This window comes from Leopardus geoffroyi, chromosome C1 (assembly GCF_018350155.1).
Source record: "Leopardus geoffroyi isolate Oge1 chromosome C1, O.geoffroyi_Oge1_pat1.0, whole genome shotgun sequence".
NCBI lineage: Eukaryota > Metazoa > Chordata > Mammalia > Carnivora > Felidae > Leopardus > Leopardus geoffroyi.
In genome coordinates, this window is record NC_059328.1 from 93800416 (window position 1) to 93821523 (window position 21108).

Here is a 21108-nt window from a genome sequence, read left to right on the forward strand (position 1 = left end):
AATTGACAGCAGGAACTGAAGAAACAGTCACAACACCAGAATAGTGAGTAACACTTCAGATGAGGCAGAAAACTAGAGCCAGAGGTAACCATGAAAATCTAAGTCCCCTTACTAATTCACAGAAATCCTGGGGAGGGCACTGGACTTTCCACAGGACACGGGCGGGCCTTTAGCCAGTGTCATTTCACTCTCAAAAGACATGCTACCTCAGCTGACATTAGGTTACAAACAGGCTTTGCCTCTCCAGCTGGTCTAATAAGACTTGCAAAACATAAAATGTATGGCGCACACCTTTTCCATCCAGGGCCTTAGCACAGAGCACATGGTAGGGACCAGTAACAGCGTGCGAATGCCCTGGGTGCCACTGGAAACTGGCAAAATCTAATGCTTCTAGGGATGAGCAGGAAAACCATTCAAGCCAGGGACTTATCTGTCCCACCCCCAAATCCCCCCTCCTTCTCTCGGCTCCCTTACCCCTATCCCAGGGGCCGGATAACATCAGCTCCGCGACCTGAAGGTCTTGTAAACAGGCAAGACCCAACGGAGACGGTGGTGGAAGAGGTCACAAAAGGTTGTGCGGAAACCACACTGCTCTCTGAGTCTGTGCGGGGAGGCGGTGAGCAGCAGGGGAAGGGGCTGCTGGTCCAAAGGGCCTGGGGCCGTGGGTGGGCTGTCTCGGGCCCCGCATATTTCCTAGTACTGGCTGTAGGACGTGTCGTGTGGGGCTCTGGGCTTTGCTTCCAAACATCCCCCTTACACCTTCCTGAGTGAGGCCTTGGGGGGAACCCCACAGCCCAGAGACTCCCTCCCAGGTCCGAGGCATTCTTGCGGAAACCACGCGCGTCTTACAGGAGTGATGTCGCCACCTGGCGGCGGAAAGGGTCTGACTCCCTCTGGGAACTTCGGCAAGGCAGAAAGAAGAAGGCGTGGCTTCTGCGGCCGGGTCCAGCGTGGTGACGTCATGACAGGACGCCGTTTTTCCCCGCCTCTTCTCTCCCCAACTCGGAGCTGCCAGTACTTGACGTGGCGTCACCACCCTCTACCCTTACTTTGCGTGCGTGTTTGCGTGCGGCGGAGGTGGCGGCGCGGGCCGGTCGGAGCTCGGCGCTGCTGCTCCTGGTGCTCCTGTCGCTGCCGTTGCTGTCCGGCTGGTATAGACTGCCGAGCGGACGAGGCGCTGGCCACAGCACTTTAGCACCGGACGCAGCTCCGCGCGGCCCGGGCGGGAGGGTGGGCGAACGCGTGTTGGAGGGCGCCGCGCGGGCGGGCGGGCGGGCGCCCGTGAGGGAAAGAGGCGGGGGCGGCGGGTCGGCCGCGGGCCGGGCCGGCCGGGGGATGTCGATGCCTGACGCGATGCCGCTGCCCGGGGTCGGGGAGGAGCTGAAGCAGGCCAAGGAGATTGAGGACGCTGAGAAGTACTCCTTCATGGCCACCGTCACCAAGGCGCCCAAGAAGGTGCGGGGGTTCTGGGTGGCGGTGGGGGCCTGGGCTGGGGCCTCGCGGAAGGGGCGCGAGCTTGCCCGGGGCCCGGGATCCAGCGAGTTCGGGACTTCAGGGGCCAGGTTTGAGGAGGTCCGGGACGACTGAGGCGGTGTGAAGGGTGGTGAGTGAGTGGCCCCAGGCCTATCCCGAGCTGGAAAGGCCGCCCCTGACCTCACTTTCCTTTGTCCCTCGGCCCTAGTCCTCCGGGATCTTTCTGAAATCCGCCAGGGCCGGGCCTTAAATTTGAGGCTGACTTTTCCGGGATGCAGGCAGGGCCTTTCGAAGACGGGCGTGGGGGCCGGGATTGGGGTGAGCCAACTCACGACCCCTGTGACCAGCCCCAGGGGCTGGGGCTGAACGGAACCTCTCCCCTCAGGTGAGTGGATAAATCTGGCAGAGCCGCCTTGGGCACATCTTTGGGAGCAGCGGCTGGTTTATCCGACAACTGCGTGCTAGCTCGGAGGCAAGAGGAAGAAATACGTGGGGCTAGCTCGTTTATGCAGGTGAAAGCAGCGAGGGCAGTGTGAGATTGGAAAGGACACTGTGGTTTTCACCTTCTGTGGTCATCCGGTTGCTTGGACGTATGTAAGATACTAACGTTTGGGGGTTGGTGACAGCAGACACTGCCATGGATACAGGTTGATGGTAGTCATGTGAATAGATCACTTAGGCATCCCTTGGGAAGGGAGCTTGGGTGGGTTGGAGGGGTGGGTGGTAAGGAAGGATTGCTCATTCTGTTCTGCACTCAACTAAGGCAGAACAAGTTTAGTCTATTGTGCTGCGGGGTTGAGCTCAGAGGACACCCTTCTAATTCTCTTGTCCTGAAAGATTAAATAGCAGGCTTTGGAGATTTTAGTCTCACTAGCTCTCCGAACGGTGGAATTGGGATCCCGAGTGCCTTGTGAGCGTTTGCTGCCACCCACATCTTGACTTTCCACATACCTGGCACCCAGTTAACAGACCGGAGAACCTTTGCAGAGAGGTGACCTTTCTTGAAACCAGTGAGAAGCTGGATACATATTGCCCTCCTTTAAAGACGGTATTTCAAGGCTGTCCGGGCCTGCAGCGTTTGACGGGGTGCAGTGCTTGTGTAAGCTGAATACAGCAGGGTTTGCAGGACTAGATAAGAGTCCTTGAGGCTCCTACACCTGGATTAGTCAAGTTGTCATAGTGGGCAAGATGACTTTGTTTTTAAAGGAGATCAATCTACCACTCCAAGAGGCAAATGCAGGATTGAAAAGACAGTTCGCCGTTGTGTGCCATGTGGGTCTGTTTTCCCGTAAAATTCAGAAACTTACCAATAGATGCCTTAAAAAGGTGGTAGAAGGTCCTTTGATTCTGTGAAGTCTGATTAACCTTACTTTTCGTGCTGTCACTTCAGCTGACTGCTTTGTTGGGGGCAGTAACTCTAATCTGCACTATTTGAGGAGACAGTCACAGCTTTTCTAAGAATGCTTGAGGGTAGTACCTATGATGGGTTAGGGGAAAGCCCTCGTACCCTAATTCCCTGAACTCTTCCTCTCCCCATTAGCCTATCCTCTTTGGTCTAATTGCTTCAGAGATTAAGCGTTTTTATTCTTTCTTGCCTTAATTTTAGTAAGCCGGTATCCTTGCGAGTGCCACTATTAATAAGACAAAGTTTGTTTTGTGGGTTGTAAACTCCATAAAGGCAGGGAGGGACTCTTGTTCACCATTGTACCTACTGTACCCAGCTCTGTACCTAGCACATAGTAGGTACTCAAGTATTAATTGCCCACCTGCCAACTAGCAATTGAGATGTCTGTATGACCGCCTACCAGGAATAAATATCCCTTTTCCTCTTTGCTTCCCAGGAGAAATACTGTTAAATGTATATTCTAGTCAGGACAAATGCTAATGATTTTAAAGACTCATATTCCGTTAGCTGAAAGAAGCAGTCTCTGCCAGGAATGTGGGAAGACCCTGTTAGAAGTTTCCATTTGCTAGTAAATGTACCCCATGTTTCTTATTAATCTTGCTCTTTCTGAGCTTTATTGTTTAGCATTTACACAGCACTTTGTATTAAAGTGATTTATGATGACTAATTACCCTTTCCCTAGTGATAATAGAAGGCATTTATTTAGTTAATGAGTTGGTTGAGGACTAGTCAAGGTCACACAGCAAGTCCCAGGTGATGTTTTTTCACAACTACTGAATTGGACGTTATGACTTAAGTCACTTTTGTACCTCTGCCATGTATTGATAATGTGAGAAAGCATGAGAAGAGAGGGGGAAGAATGTAGCTCAGCCGTGTACTGAATGGTACAAGAAAAAGGCCTCTTCAAAAGGTGCCGTCCTTAGCCTGTGAGGACTCCAGCGTGGCTCTAGACCAAGTAATCCTTAGGTCATTCCAAGCCCTGAGGCCCCTCAGGAAGTGAGGTGCTAGTCAGGCTACAGGTTACGTTAGGGTGACCTTGATGGTCCTCAGATCAGATTCCAGTGTAACTGGTGAAAGTTTGTTCACTTTGGGGACAAATTGTCCGTCAATTCAAAGCATAGATAAATTGAAATTCTTCAACTGTAATCGTAACTTAGTTTTGTGTGCCCTAAGGTCTAGCACAGTACTGTGAAGTTAATAGGACTTGTTGGTTTGATTCAAGGCTTGATCTGGGTGTCAAAAAGTCAACTAAGTGGCTACCACCTTAAGTAAGTGAGCTTCTGTGCCTCAGTTTCCTCATCTACCAATAAGTGCTTTTTATTTGGAACAGGTGGAGATAGGTGCATGTTAGGAGCTAAGATAGCAAAAGTGGTTTTAAGGAAGTCTATTAGTATTCTTATGCTGCCTGTTTTTAGTGAGCATTTGAGATGACTTATAATGCAAGACATACACAATTTAGATAGAAAATCAAAACTATACAAAGGAAAAAAAAAATACCTTTAACCCTGAGGGCTAAGACCGTTGATGAACCTGATGATCACAGGCAACTCCAAGCTTCCTAGGAGCCAGAGGATAGAGGGAATCATGCTAGCAGACATGGGAAATAATACATACCATTTTCTTGGGAAGACAGCTTTTGCTGACACATAAAGTTCTAAAGGAAACTTTCATGGGATGGTATTAACAGCTATAGTAAGGCTTGTTCACAACTGTTACTGTTGATTTCAGATTGTACTGCCAGGAATATTTGGGTGATAAAAGGGGTCCCTGAGTTGTAAGGGTAGTGTACATTGTACCACAGCTAAAGAGGATTCTTCTTTAATGTTGGTGGTTATCAGTCCACCCAGGTAAGTCAGCTAGTTCCCCATAGTCACTGGGTATTTTTCCCTCTTTCTGCTACTTTGTGTTGCAGGGGTGATGGCTGTCCTTGGACCTTTGGAAATTAACATTGTGTCAAGTTGACTTTTTTTTTTTTTTCTTAGAGTGAACTCAGATCTCCAGCTTGTTGATGAAACTTTGTAAGATAGATAAGTTTCTCTGGAAGGCCTTATCAGAGCATTTGCTGTTCTCTGCACTTCTGAATATTTATTACTGGGGGGGGGGGCGCGCGGGACCGGGGGTCTCTCCAGAGTGGTACTTAGGTGTTGTACCTAAGATCTATGCAGACAGACTTTTACCGCCAGCACAGTAGAGGAAAAGAGAGACAAAACAGCTACTTTTGCTCGTAGGATATTCTTTATTTGAATCAGGCGTGTATAGCACCAGTTCATCAAAAGGGTGGGCTAAGACTTAGGAAAGCACACCGAGTAGAGCTTTAGTGAGTACTGCTTAGCTGTTCATGTGTTGGGTGGAATGCAGCAGGATGCCCCTCTTCTCATCAGGAAGGATTATGTTATGACTAATTCTTGGTGCAGTTTTATAGAATTTGCACCGATACTTCTTAGATTCACTGAGGTTTGATAGGTGGATGTTTCTTATCTTTTCTACGTCGTTAGCATCTCTCAGTTCTCGGACTGGGTAGCTCAGTCCGTTAAGCGTCTGACTTTGGCTCAGGTCATGATCTCACAGTTTGCGGGTCGGAGCCCCGCACCGGGCTCTGCGCTGACAGCTCGGAGCCTGGAGTCCGCTTCGGATGCTGTGTCTCCCTCTCTCTCTGCCCCTCCCCTGCTCATACTCTGTGTGTCTCTCTCTCTCTTTCTCTCAAAAATAAATAAACATTAAAAAAAAATTTTTTTTTAAGTATCTCTCAGTTCTCTTTAGAACAGCTGTTTTAGTGGCGGTCTTCAAACAGGAGTCAGGGATGTATATAAGAAGTTCTAGTTTGGATTTCTCCACAATTACTGATTATCTCTCTTTTTCTTATTTGTTTAATTAGACACTAGTTGCCATATTACTTTGTTCTAGTTCTTTTGCACTTTTATGTTGTAACAGAGAGAAATTTGTTCATTGTCTAGATCCCTTGCTGGCAAGATTACAATTGTGTGTCTTATCAGGAGGATATTATTTGGATCCAGTGTATGTTGCCCAATGTATTCTTGTAAGGTTATTCATAAAGGATATTTTGATATAGAATCATGTAGATTTCTAGTTGCCTATGACTCTTGATAAATTTATTCTTCCACCTCAAGTAATTATGATCTGTAAACAAGTACTTTAATGCTCTCTTGGGACTGTTAATTAAAGGAACTGGCCAGTAAAGGAGAATCATGTATACTTACCAGTTTCTCAAGTTTGGGAATTTGAATATTAAAATTTTATAAAGAAAGGCTACCCTCATTATGCTGCGTAGAAGAATTCAGAACACGTCATGTTGTGGTAGGTCAGAAGCATCCTCATCAGGTATGAGGAACAATACATTTGCATAGGCCAGAGTTTTTTCCAACCTGAAATCTAAGAACCCAAAGTTAAAGACTGATTCTTACCACAAATTTTCCTTCCGACCCTTGTCAATAGTGTCAGTATCTTGCATATGATAAGTAGTTTAAACTTCACTTTGAGGTGTGTTCACCTTTTCTCTTCCGATTCTGTATTTCCCTTTGACCCGTTCAGGTATTTCACTAGCTATCCCCGCTGTTGCTTGGCTAACTGAGTAGTACCGTGTACATTAGGCACTTGATTTTTGGAGTCAGGTTTACCTTCAGTTCCTCTCATCTGATAACTGTGATTTTTGGACAAGTGACTTAACCCATCTGAGCCTCCGTTTTCTTGTCTGTAAAATGAGAAGTAATGATAGTACTACAAGATTGTTGAGGGGATTAGCATTTAGTAAATTTACTAAATTTACTTAGTGTTTTTGTTCCTTTATAACTAGAGTGACCATATTTCTGGTTTGCTTCTTGCAGTTCCAGTTTATGTATTATCCCAACATGCTGTTCAGTGACTACCTCCATAAACTCTGAAAAGTACCCTGGTTTATTTGGAATTTTGAAATAGTCTTAAGGAGCCAAAACAAAGATGTTTCTATTGGAATGGCTTCTCACCAGGAAAGAAATTTTCCCTGAGAAAAATGTAGAGCTTAAACCTGCTGAACACTAAAATATTTGATTTCCAAGAAGGACGTAGACAATGGGAGAACTTCGAGTTCGTACTGGAAATGGGATGGATGTGCTCTGCCTGACCACCACCCCTCCCTTACCCACCCCCCCACATCACACGATGTACCTGTAGAAGGTGGGCACCTATCAGACAGTGGGCCAGCTGAGTCCACGAGTTTATATCCTCAAACTGTAATTATCTGGGAGTCTTCCCAAACTAGAATCCTTGAATTACATGAAACAATTCCAAAGACTCTTTTGAGGTATGCCTATCTTTTTATGTGGTCATCTTCAGATCACTCCCCAGTGTATTCCACCTCCTTCCCCCAGGTACTGTTTCTCTTTGCCCTAAACAGCCTGCTCCTAATTACATTTAACTGATTTTCTCCGGCAGAAGTGTGTGGCCTTTGCTCCAAGGCAATTACAGAACTAGGGTGGAACCCTCATGCCTTTGTTGACACTCAGACTGGTTTCATTTTTTTCCTATCTCTGTTCAGTTTTTCTAAAGGCTTCAGTCCGGTGCCTTAATCTCACAACGTGTATAATGGCTGGTACTACTTAGCAATATACAATGGGGCTTAATCATTTACTACCCAAACTGGCCACAAAGAGAAAAAATATAATGAGCTACGGGTAAAAGGTAGTATATGGAATACCGTAGTGGAGATGAGGAAAAGACTTTGAAGAAACACAAATCTAGGACTGGCCCTGCATGCTCCTGCTTTCTTGCCACAGAAGTCCCAGTGCCTCAGCTGATATGCCTCTGTACTTAGCCTGTAGGGCTTAATGGGCTTAAAATGTTCTTTACCAGCCCAAACCAGTTCACTTCTAAAATGGACACCCTGTGCGCAGTTGTATGCTAGAGTGAGGCTTAAACGGGAGGGGCTTGGGACTGCTCACTGCTGCATGCGTTGGTCTTGGCCCTGCCTCAGGCCTAGTTCTTTACAATCTGAAGAACTGCGAGCCCTGTTTATATATTTTTCTCTTCTTTCCTGAAGAGTGTGTGCACGGTGCCATCCGTGGAATCCCCCTGAACATGCTATGCGCTCAGGGTGCCAAGGAGAATGCTAATGTGCTGATCTGCACTGGTGCGCGGCTCTGTGAGCCAGATGGTGGATTGGTGAGTGACAGAGTGAAGGGGCGAAAGGCCTGGAGGAGAGGACTGTAACCATGTTTCATTTTGGCCTCCTGAATGAAGCTGTCCATATTACCGTGTTTTGAGTAATGTCAGGATTTTGGAAGTTCTGTTTTTAATAAGTGTTTTCAGCTCTTACAGTACTTATCAATTAAGATGAACTTTTGGGACACAGGTTTCCATGATCATAAGGGGAATTACTTTATTCCCTTCTCCCAGGACTGGCTTGACCTCGAGTCCAGGCTTTTGGGCTGTGACTTGTTTTCATTATGATCATAGGATCCTGAAATTTTAAAAAAGGGACTTATCAGGAAAGTAAGTAGTGGACAGTGGTTCTGCTCAGCCCTTTTGGACCACCTCCACCCTGTCCTCTTCCTCATAGGTCTTAAGGAAGATTCATTTGGGCTCTCATGATGGTTAGCTTTATTTTGGAGATGTAGAAAAGAGCTCTTTGCCTTGAATTTTTAAAGTACACACTCTCATCTCTGTTTCTAATTTTAGAAGAGAGGTCAGTAAGTAGACAAGTCTGTAGAAGATAGAGAACTGAAATAGGTTTCTATTTTGCCTGTTTGAGGGATGCTCCTGAGATATTCACTGGATTAGAGACTCTGGAACAATGGTTCTTAATCTTTTGAGTCACAGATCCCTTTAAGAATCTTATGAAAATTATAGTTCTTTAGGAAAATTCAGGGGCACAAAAACTTGTTATACTTTTCAGAGGGCTTGTGGTACTCCCTGAAACTCATCCATGGATCCTGGGTTAAAAACCCTGATTTAGAGGAGGAGGTCTCTAAGCCATAGTATCTCTTTCCTTTACAGATCCAGAAACTGCCAATTGTTTCCAGCTTGCAGTTTGTCCTTGGAACGAAACTGAGGTTGTTGGTGTTCTTTGTCATCCGCCTCTTTGGGATGCTCCTTGGCTTCCCAAGAGCCTCATTATCAATGCCTTGAGGGTTCAACTCAAGAACTTAGGCATACTGAAACCAGCATGTCAGCAACTTTTGGGGATTCTTGTACTACCTCATACCCACTGCCCTTCATATGAGCTGTGAGTGCCTGTAAAGCTTCAGAGCTGAAGTGTTCAGAGTAGGGAACTCACATGCTGCACTATCAAAACTAAATAAAATAACTGGCTCCCCTGTATGTCTCAAAAACAGGCTTGACTTCAGTGTAGTACTTCTCAAAACTATTTTCAGAACTGGCTTGATATCTGAATTATACTTTTCATTTGATTTCTCTAGACCAAACATTGAGGGCAAGGACCATGTGCTTGGCGTATAAGTACTGCCAGTTGTTTAGTGAGTAAAATATCGTGAGATGATTTCTCTAGGAGAAGGTGAGTTGGACTCACTTCGTGGCTTTGGCTCACCATCCCCTTCAGTTGGCAAGGGTTGTTTTTCTAACTTAGATCCCTCTCACATGGGTGATAATGGGAATACAGAGAACTGCAGGTGAGACGTTGATAAGAATTTCCAACAGCTTAGTAGATCCCTTTATAATGCTAGAATCAGGAACTAAGGGAGGAGACTGTTGAGATACAAGGCCTCTAGCTTCTTGGCCCAGTTGCTTGAGAATCACAAGGCAGTAGGTTAGAAGCCTAGGGATATTCTTACTTGTAATGGGAAGGCAATTTGCTGTCCTACCCGGTTTTAAACCCTTAGCAGTAGGGACACTACCCTAAGTTGAAAGTGGTGTTCTGGTTTACACATGCTCTTGATTTAAGGAACAGAGGCTCACCTTTAGGGTGTTTGAGATTTGAGGGCCAGCAGTGAGTCGAACAGTTTCATTTTGGAATTGCTGTTGGAGTCCTGAAAGTAATAAACAACAGTGCTGCCCAGCAATGATGGGCAAACTTCTGATTCTTCTCATTCTGCAACCCTAGCTGCCCCTTCTGAACCAAAAGCTAAGCTCCATGTTCAAAAACTATATATGCCCTTGTCTTTGAAATTCACCTCCTTTAGAGTTACAGGCTTCTGGGAACTGGGCCAATGCTTGTCCTAACCAGGAATCAGGCCCTAGTTGGCATTGAGGATTTTGTGTTTTGTTTCCCTAAGTATGTGATATAAGCAGAATTCAGGGGAAAGGGAGACCTTCAGAATTTTGTAGTTTTGGAAGTAGAAGTAGGTGCTTTGTAGAGATGGCAGATGTGTTCAGTTATTCTGGTAACTAATTCAGTTTCCTGTGGGTAGCCAGGTAGTATCCTGCTTCTAATTCAGTACTTAAGTTTTTAGTGCCCAGCTTCGGGAGCACCAGACTCCTTAGCAAGCAAGACAGGAAGATTCCCAATGTTGAGTTCTTACGGAGAGTAGCCCAGCTGGCTTGTCATGCTGGACTAGATGAATTGTGAATGTTAATTACACTGATCAATACAGTGGCCTTGGTAACAGACTTGTAGCTGCTGTAGAATCTGTTTACTTCAGGTTTGTAACAGAAAAGAGACCAAGCTGGTTGAGAACATGATGTTCCAAATGTAATAAGCTGTATTGTAAGTCCAGGGAAAATGCATGCTGGAGGCACTGACCCTACTGCACCCTTCCCCAGGATTTCCCAGAGGGAAACATTACTCTGGGGGTGGTTTCTGTTCTTATTTGCCAGTTGAGAATGAATTGAGGTCAGCAAAGGCATGGCTTCTGTGAGATGGGGTATAGGATATTTACAGATCATAAAGGTTAGAAGGAGAGCACCCGTGTAGGGAGGCATCTCATTCCTCTACCCAGTTTGTAATTCGGAGTGGAGAGTTGATGGGATTAGTTTCAACCCTTGCATTCAGAAGAAGGAACCCCTCCTATTTGAGAAATAGAGGGTTCAGAATTCTGCACATTCTTTTCTGACTCCACAGGGAGAGGATTAGCTGAACGCTGGGCATGTTTGGAATGAGAGCACCTTGCCAATTTTTACTGATTTTGGACCAAGCCATTGTAAAAATATAGTCTCTTTTCCTGAGACGAGCTCTTTGTCATGTGCTCCTAAACCCTGTGGATCCATTTGATGGATTGGCTGTACCTGACAGATGGAGTTGGTATTACAAAGGCAGATTTTCTACTTTCTTTGCCTTATTTGTTTTCTCTCTGAACACGATGTGTCTAACCCATTTGTTCCCTGTGTGCCTTCAGTTGCTTTATCAAGAGCCTGGTAAACTCCGTGTGCTTGTGTTTACTTTTTCAGATCCTGCTTAGATTGTCTCAGATGAGTACTTCTCATGGAATAGAAAGAATGGAAGGAATCAGTCACCTAGGGAACTTTTTTAAAACATTCATTTCAGGGCCCTAACCTAGACCTACTTAGTCAGAATGGGGAAGGGTTGATGGTAAAGGGCAAGTGGAGAATAGGATAGTATGTGCTTTTCGAAACTGCTGAAGCCTAAAAGATCCCATATTTAGAACCACTTAGGTTATCTAACAAGGCTGGCCAAAATTGTTATGATATCTGATATTGGAATGGTAATGTAGCTACCATCTATCTCGGACGACTTTGGCCATAAGAAAAAATCTTGTGCCCCATGTGAGAGGTCCTGAAAATAGCCTATGGTTACTCTTCTTTTCCAAAGTATTCAGAGTAAGCTATGACCAGAAATTATGTAGCTCTATTAGCTCAGGGTTAAGCACCTACTACTGTCTCCCGGGACCTGTACTGGGCACTTAGGATTAATCAGTGAACAAGACAAAGATCCATATCCTGTGGAGTTTACATTCTTGTGAGGTTATTATTTGGGTCATATAAGTCTTGTACAGTGGTTCTTAGTCATTTGGAGTTTGGAGCCCTATCAGAGTTGTGTTCATGTTCCTGAAACACACAGACACACACACACACACACACACACACACACACCAATTTGCATATAAGGAGAGTTGGCAGCCTGAGGCCCGTCCGTGAACCCAGGCTAAAAACCTAGAATCCTTGTCCAGAATTGAGAATGTGGTGATTGGGGTAAAGCCAGGCCATGAGTTGTGTATTTGGGACTATTATCTCCTAGCCACATTGGGTTGTAGTTTCTTCATCTGTACAGCCAAGGTCCTTTGCAAAGAACTTGAGAGCATCTCAAAAAAAGAATAAGAATTGCTAGGCCTCCACTACACCAGTCACATTTCTTAGTCTGTGCTCTCTTTGAATGTTAAGAATGATTTTGACTCTCTGTTCCCATTCCCACCCCTAGTTTCTGGTTGGCTGAGCTTGTTGGACTCAATAGGTTAAAAATCAGGTCAGAATATGAGAATTTCCTTAACGTGATTTATACTATCAATTCCTAGACTAAGAGTGACAGTAAAATTATAAAGATCATGAGAGGGCATTATAGTGAAATCCTGGCTTCAAAACACAACATCACAGAAGGAGTTGATAAATGAGGGGCTGAGGAAATACCCAAGGAGTAAAGACTGGAGAAAGATGATAGGAAAAAAAAAGAGGGCAGAACTCAGAAAGACAATTGACTGAGCTGGTAAGCCAGATAGCCTGAAACCAAAGAGAGTGGATTTGAGACCCAGACCAAGAAAGAAAAAAAAAAAGATTACATTTTAGTTCTAAAAGGTCTGTCACTATTGTTTTATTATCAAACAGAACTCAAGATAAAAGGAGAGGGCAGATAAGGCTTTGCTTCATGTGTACCAATATTAATATGTCTCTATCCTTGGAAAAGTTGGTGTTTGACTTGAGCGAATGGCTAAACTGTGCTTCAGGGTTAGTATAATGTATAGTACAACATGTACTGCAGAAACATGAGTGAAATTTTGTTTGGGACACTGGGAGAAAGAATTACATAGAAATAACCCGGCCAGATAATAGAGATTGGAGCACAATGAACACACTGAGTCCTGTGCCAATTCTGCCTTTACCTCCCTAAAATCTGACCTTTAGTGTAACTACAGATCAAGACCTCTTTAAGGGTGGTCTTTACGGGGAATTCTTGTCACTCTGCCTGATGTCTAAGGGGAACTTTCCAGACCCACACTGAGGGATGCTGAAATTATGCTGTATTCAAGGTCTTCCAGGCCAAACTTTTTTTTTTTTTTTTTTTTTTTTTAGAGAGAGAATGTGAGCTGAGGAGAGGGACAGAGGGAGAGAGAAGGAGAGAGAATTTTAAGCAGGCTCCACACTCAGTGCAGAGCCCAACATGGGGATCAGTCTCAGGAATGTGAGATCATAATCTGAGGTGAAATCAAGAGTTGGATGCTTAACCAAATGAGCCACCCAGGCCAAACTTCTATACACTCAGAGCCCATAGTCCTCCCCAAAGGAGCCTGGAGGCTCTAGATGATCCAGTTGTAACTGCTCCAGTTGTCCAGCATATGGAAAAACTGTTCTGCTATTAAAGTTTCTAACCTGCTATTAATATAAGGACATCTCATTGTTTGCTCAGTGATGCATTAAACCCAAAACTCCCTAATCTAGGGGGAATATAATCATACCACCAATTATGTTTACTTTCTATTTTTAAAGAAGCCCTTTGAGTGATCAAAGGAATTTCAGGCCTCACTTCCTGGGACTGTTTAGGTCTGTTTTAAGGTTCTATTCACCATACAAAGCTATACAGTTAGTTATATAGATTGTACTGTTGTGTGAAAGAAAAGTTCCCCCATTACCGTTGTGTACAACATAAATAAGTTACCTTAAAAAGCACATTTAAAATATATTCTTTGTTGTATGGTTTAAAATATGGTCATTTTAAATGAAAATAGCAGGTTTCAGGGCACCTGGGTGGCTCAGTTGGTTAAGCATCAGACTTCGGCTCAGATCATGATTTCACGGTTCGTGGGTTGGAGCCCCATGTTAGCTCTGTGCTAACAGATCAGAGCCTGGAGCCTGCTTCAGATTCTGTGTCTCCCTCTCTTTCTGCCCCTCCCCGCTCTCTCTGTCTCTCAAAAATAAATAAATGTTAAAAAAAAAAATAATAATAATAGGTTTCCCAGATGATGAAAAAAACCAAATCATTGATCAGTTTTAATCATACCAGATTGAAAACCTGTTGAATAAATAAATAACAGGTGGAATTTCTAAGTTGCTTTTGATGCCTACAGTAGGAAGTTCTGGGGTCATTTCCTTCATCCTAGTGGTCTGGATTAGATTGCCTGTACGTTCTCCTCCTCCCCATTCCATCCTCAGAAGATGGTGGAAGTGTATGCTAGACCGGAGCTTTTTGCCTCCACGTTTGGGCTCTTACTCTCTCCTCACCCTTTCCACGTCCAAGGAGCAGCACCTCTTAAAGCAATTCATTGGCAGCTTTGAAATACTACATTTCTCTGCATCATTTCACTTTTCCCAAAATCAATGTAGATTTTGGAATGGAGAGAATTCTCTTGCTTCCCTAGAGCTCACAAGTCTTCATATGGAAGCTCAGAAAGCTTCAGTGCAATAGTGGACTATCCTTTAACTGACCTCTTGAAAATAAAGGGGAGAGCTGCTGTTTCCCCCAGCCTATTCTGGAGGAAGGATAATATAAAGGTTCTGGGCTTGTGGGGATTTTTTTTTTTTTTTTTTTTGCTTTTTCTAAATCTCAATTTGTTAACACATTTGCCTTCAGCAAGTCACTTAACCCCAACCCCTGTTCTGTTTTTTCATCTGTGAAGAGTAGATCTCTCACTTGAAAGATTCCAACATGTTCTGAAAATACAAATCTTCTGTAAAGAAATCATATCTGTGGGCCACTGATGTTGAAGCAGAGTGCAAAACTAGAATGTCATAGAAATTTAGGCATTCAGGACCTTGGTTTTTTGATACCAGTAAGTGTAGATTTCAAATCTATAATCAGCTTTAGGTAAAAGTCCTGATGTAATGCTTGCAGTGGTTTTACTTGTTCTTTATATGCCAGAATTTAAACAAGAATGGTTTGAAAAATATTTAGATCAGTGATGTTCTCACAGTGTTGCTTATTGATCACATTTGAAGAATAACTCTTCCTATACCAAATTTGATTTTGACTTTTGGTTTGCAATACAGCCTAAAGGAAGAGATCTTTATCCTTGTGCATCTGTCCACTTTTCCTCATTAGAAAATGGCTGTTCCGAAAGTCACAGGTCAGGAAAACTCACTTCTGTGTTCTGGTTGGGGAGCTAGAGAGTTTGGGGAATTGCACTGTGTTCATCCTGGAGCAATAGGTGGTTCTTATTGTTAAATAGCCCCAGGCACGTTGCAACCACCAATTCCTTTCAACTACCTTGTTTCTTTCTTTCTTTCTTTTTTTTTTTTTTTAAATGTTTACTTTTGAGAGAGACAGACTGCCGGTGGGGCAGAGAGGGAGACAGAATCCCAAGCAGGTTCTGTGCAGTCAGCACAGAGCCTCCAGTGGGGCTCCAACTCACAAGTTGTGAGATCATGACCTGAGCCAAAACCCAGAGTCAGACACTTAACCAACTGAGACACCCAGATGCCCCATCAACTACCTTTTTTCTCACAGACTATCTAAGGTCGTGATTTCATGCTGAGACTTTTATCTAAAATTGAATATATACATCTCAAATTAGAAAGTCAGGAAGGGATGGCAAATATTACCTTTCTAGAATGGAAAATACAGTGTGATTGTATTTGATGTGACTGATTGTCAGATTCTTGTCCTTGAATTATGTTTCTAATCTCCTAGATGTTTGCTATTTTGTGTTTTTAAGAGCTGTGGAAACTAAAACCGCCTACAGCTGATCTTTAAAGTGATTTTTACCTTGTTTTTTGAAATCGAAACTATTCCATCTGTCTACAGAGCAGATTCTGAAGGATCCCATTGACCCACCCACATTTGGAAACAATACCTGTTACTACATACTTAACTATTCAATATTCGGTCTTTAAAGTCTGATTATTATTTTATTTGGTGTTGAGTTTTGATGGCGTTTTCCTCCCTTGAGCCTATACTTTATGGGAAGCAGTAGATGGTAACAAAAAACAACTGATACGGTTTCTGTCTCATTAACCTTTGTTGGGTATTAACCTAGGGTTTAGAAAGCACACCTAGGTCAACTCAGCTGCCACTTTTTTGGAGCTGCTTGTAGCTCTTTTGCCATGAACTATTTGGCAAAGATTTTCATGTCTTTCACCCCTCAGTGGATATAGCCTTCCCATTCACTCAAGCAAATATGTGTAGAGGGTTTGAATTTCTAAGATGTAATTGGCTTTCAACTTCATTTAAGCTAAACTTCCAAATTGAGGGGAGGAAGGAAAGATTGTTTTTATACGTCTCCAATCTTGTTTCTTCTTGGCAGGCTAAGAAATTATACAGATGGCATTTATTCAGTCTGTGTGGCCACCTTCCAAAATGTCAGAAACTCCATCTTCTACACCTGTCCAATGATCGATTGCTTGCTTTCACTGTTAACTTTTCTCTGATAGAAATTAATTTGAAGAATACACATTTGCCTATTTGTAAGCAGTTGGCAAATTTTCATCTTAAAGAACATCCCAGCATACCTTGCAGTGAGGTTTGCCAGTTTAACTTCTTGTGAGTTTTATTTAAAGTCAAGATAGGCTTTAGAGAGGACTGTGAATTAAGTCTAATGACTTTTTATGACAAACATGTAAGGTGAACAGTAGTAACCTGGCTCAGTCTTTCCCAGCACTTAAGAATTACTGATTTTTACACTCTGAACCAATACAAAGTGATTGCTAAGTGAAAAAAACAAGGTGCAGAATATTTTAGCAGTCTATTTTTTGAGTAAGAAAGACAGGGAAAATACAAGTATAAGTATATACTTGCTATTTTTTTTTAACCTGTATTAATGAACATAAACCAGAAATGAATGAAAATGGTGAGGAGGGAAGAAGGTCGGGGAGATAGAAATGGCAGTGAGACTTCTCTGAATATACCTTTAAAACTTTTGAGACATGTGCCTTATGTGTCAAAAAATTAAAGAGAAAGGAAACCTTAAAATTGCTTGTAAACAAAAACAAATGAATCTAGCTACATATCAAATTGATATTAACCACTCAGAAAACCATACTTCACCTATATATCCTTCGTGAGATATTTTCTAAGGACAAAAGGAACTTCAGTGAAATATTGACACTTCACTACGTAGAATATTGTTAGTAACATTAGTCTTGTAATTTTGAAATTGTTTTATTTGTATTCTAGAATAAAACAAGTAAGCGTGTCATTGCTATTAGAGACCAGCATTGTCAACCTAAGACAGAGGGTGCTTGGGTGGCTCAGTAGGTTGAATGTCTGACTCTTGATTTTGGTTCAGGTTGTGATCTCCTGGTTCATGGGATCCTGCATCAGGCTCTGCGCTGTCAGCACAGAGCCTGCCTGGGATTCTCTGTCTCTCTCCCTATCTGCTCCTTCCCTCTTTCTCTTACTAAATAAACTTAAAAAAAAAAAAAAAAAAAAAAAAAAAAAAACAATAATAAGAGAAAAGAAATACAAATAGGAAAATTAAAAGTTTAAAAAATCTTAAATTTGAAATGGAAATATCAATATAAACTCATGAGTAAACAAAAAGATTTATTTCTCTATCCCCTGCAAGAACTTAGGAGCACTGACACTTCTATTAACAATTAGCACATTTTATACTCAGATATTATTTTCTAAATACCATTCCCCACTGAAAGAAACCAGAGCTTGGAGAAATGGAGAAATCGTTGATTCCAGATCTGAAGCAGAGAAAGAACAAGGTGAGCCTGGTATATCTTCTTATACCAGAAAGGAAGGAAGCACTTAAACAGAAGAATCAGCTTGAAGGAGACTCCCACTGGCCCAGTTTGAGACAATTGGAGCATTCAGTGTACTCATTGTGTTATTGAGTGTAACAGATTGAATAAATACAAATATGAAAGACAAGTAAGGAAAAAAAATGAAAGACGGAGAAGAAAAGTTTCTCCTTACAAAAAGTAATGCCAGCTAATATATGTGATAAGAATGGTAAGGGAAAAAAACATGATTCTATAACATCCCCCCACCCCCACCACAATATAATTGGTTCAGGCAAGGATTATGAACAGATGGTAAAGTCACTAGGGAACAGGATATTCACAAGCTGACAGATATCACCCCACAATTTAACCTTTACTTGCAAAGGAGAAAATACACCTTTCAGAGACTGATGATCTCACTTTAACCCAGGGTTCAGTTTAGTGTCACTAACAATGGAATGACCTAACATGATATGCTACCTAATACAATGCAAAGTAAAGTATACAACATTATCTATGAAGTATTCTTGCGAAAATCTTAATCTCTTTCTAATCAAACCTCAAAGCTGAACTTCCAATTTATAGGAAAAAGTAATCTGAAAAGTGGGAGATTCCAAAAGGCAACTGGCCTGGACTTGTCCAGGAAACGTCAATATTGCAGGGGGGGGGAAAACATAGGAGAACTATTCTAGATAGATAACCAGGCACTGAAGGAACCTAACAACCAAATGCATTTAGTGAACCTTGGTTCTGTCCCGGGTTGGAAGAATTGGGGAGGCATTTAGGTCTATAACTATGAAAGACACTCTTTTTTAAAAATTACTCAAGTATAATTAACACAGTGTTACATTAGTTTCAGATGTACAATATAGTGATTAAACAATTCTACACATTACTCAATGCTCATCAAGATAAGTCTACTCTTAATCTCCTATATCTGCTTCACCCATCCCCCACCACCTCCATTCTGGTAACCACTAGGTTTGTTCTCTGTCCTTAGGAGTCTGTTTTTTGTTTCTTTTTTCTCTTTGCTTGTTTTTTAAATTCCACATACAAGGATATCATATGATATTTGTCTTTCTCTGATGGACTTACTTCACTTAGCATTATAGCCTTTGGTTGCTGCAAATGTCATTTCATTTTTTATGGCCATGTAATATTCCATTGTGCATATACTACATCTTTTTGAAAGAAATTCTTGAGATGATTAGAGGAGTTTGAATACAGACTGGATGATACAGGATTATTGTTAATATTCTTAAGTATGATATTGTGGTTCTGTAGGGGAATATCCTTAGAAAATTCATTCTGTACAATTTATTGGTGAATTTTCATATTTGCAACCTTTTTTTTTGGCAGGACCACTTGAAAGTGTGCATGTATACATGTGTATATATGCAGAGAAAGAAACCTAATGTGGAAAATAGATTCAGTGTAGATGGAGGGTATAAAGGTATTCATTATACTACTCTTGTTAAGTTTTTGTATGTAGAAAATGATCATAATAAAGTTGGGAAAATGAAACAGTGGGGGTGCAGAGGGAGTTGGAAGGGAACTTTGGTGTATCACTAAAGTCATGGGTATGTTCCAGGAACCTAGATTTCTTCAGTCACCTCTACAGAAATAAATGGGGGACCTGGGTGGCTCAGTTAGTTGAGCATCCGACTTTGGCTCAGGTCATGAACTCATGGTTTGGGGATTCCAGCCCCAGGTTGGGCTTTGAGCTGACAGCATGAAATCTGCTTCAGATTCTCTGTCTCCCTCTCTCTCTCTGCCTGCCCCCTCCCCCCCCAACACACACACATGCACGCTGTCTGTCTCAAAAATAAACACTGGTGCGCCTGGATGGCTCAGTCAGTTAAGCGTCCGACTTTGGCTCAGGTCATGATCTCATGGTCCATGGTTTCGAGCCCCGCATCAGGCCCTGTGCTGACAGCTCAGAGCCTTGAGCCTGCTTTGGATTCTGTGTCTGCCTATCTCTCAAAAATAAATGTTAAAAATAAATATTTTAAAAATTAAAATAAAAATATGCTAGAGATGATGATAATTGAATGTTAAGAGAAAAAGAACAACAAGCATGTTTTCATATACTATTTGTAGCAGATTGAGGATGAGGAAAGTATGGACAGGCCAGGCAGTTGGACGGGCAGATAGCTAAATAGGCATTGAAACATAGTCGGGATGTGTATCTAGTGTAAATTGCAGTTTTCAAAAGATTAGGAAGTCCTTCCCTGTCCTATTTGTTGCCACTTTTTAACCTCTTAATTTTACCTCTAGTTGGCAGTTGGAGGCCTAGATCACTTATTTTCATTAGAGCACCTCAGGAGATAATTAGCAAAGCCAGTGAGGTATGTTGTCTCATATGAAGGGTGGGAGGTGGGGTAGAGAGTAGCTGATAAGGATAAAACTGCTCTTTGCAGAGGTATTCAAACTTTATGTTCCTTCCTCACCAGCTAAGTGACTTGGCATTATGAACCCTGGTATTGCCTCACCCCTTCCTCCCACCAACATTGATGAAAGATGAACTTGATTCCCATTTTTGAAAGGAGTATTTCTTCTGGAATTGGATTCTAGCAGTGTGCGTGTGTGTGCGTGCATGCACACACTCACATTATATCCTGTTACCCTCCTGTTACCCAGAGAGGAGTGGAGTGGTGGAGGGAGATACGTGCTGTGATTAGTCAGCTTGCCATTCCCTCCCCCTCCAGAAGCTCAGGCCCCATCTGGGGAAACTGAGAACTTAAGAAACTTGAGACAGGGAAGGAGGACAGGGAGCAGCCAAAACCTGCTGAGTCTCAGAAGACTGGTTTCTGCGCTTGGGAATGGAAGTGACTGAAGGTGGCTGTGGATTTGACTCTGTGGCCTGAGATTGATTCCCTTGAGATAAATTGTTTTCTGGTGGTGTACCTGAGAGCAAAGTGTTGGGAAGAGGATACCCTTCTTCTTTGGGAAATTTCTTTTACCTAATTGAAGGTTTGAAAGATGTGCAGACTTCTGTAGTTCTTGTACTTAAAAGCTGGTGTTTATTGATAACTGTTTCTTTGATTCATCTGAAATGGAATCAGACTGATCAGTGGTAAGTATCAAGGAGAAAAGTCTTGTACCTATTTAGTTTAGGCTGACAGCCATACCCTCTTCCTTTCCTCTGAATAAAGAGCAGATGAGGGTAGAATCTGTAGGAGAAGGAATACATTATCCAGGAGATGTGTGAAAGAGGGATTGGAAGAGATGTAGGAATCCTGGAAGGTGTCATAATACATTGCTTGGTAATTGACTTGTTAAAATTGCTAGCTTCATTAATAGTCATCTTTTTGCTCAGTTGCTAAGAAATATGCTGACCATAACTTCAAAACAGAAAAATCTGCACACACAACATGCTAGAAGAGACACTGGAACAGATTATATAAATTTGGGGATGTCTCAGAAAATCAGTAGTGTACCAGGAGGAGGGG

The 21108-nt window shown here is 42.6% G+C and overlaps 1 protein-coding gene across 2 annotated transcripts in view; it reads left to right on the forward strand.

The window, feature by feature from the left end:
* The first annotated feature begins 1009 nt into the window (after window positions 1–1009).
* AHCYL1 (adenosylhomocysteinase like 1) overlaps window positions 1010–21108 on the forward strand; it is a 38643-nt gene continuing 18544 nt past the window's right edge. Inside the window, exon 1 of one of the 2 annotated variants that reach the window (XM_045478582.1) lies at window positions 1010–1455. In XM_045478582.1, coding sequence (XP_045334538.1) covers window positions 1336–1455 — 120 coding nt within the window. In that variant the 5' untranslated portion in view covers window positions 1010–1335. The remainder of the gene's footprint in view (window positions 1456–21108) is intronic. The other variant, XM_045478581.1, reaches the window with a different exon arrangement.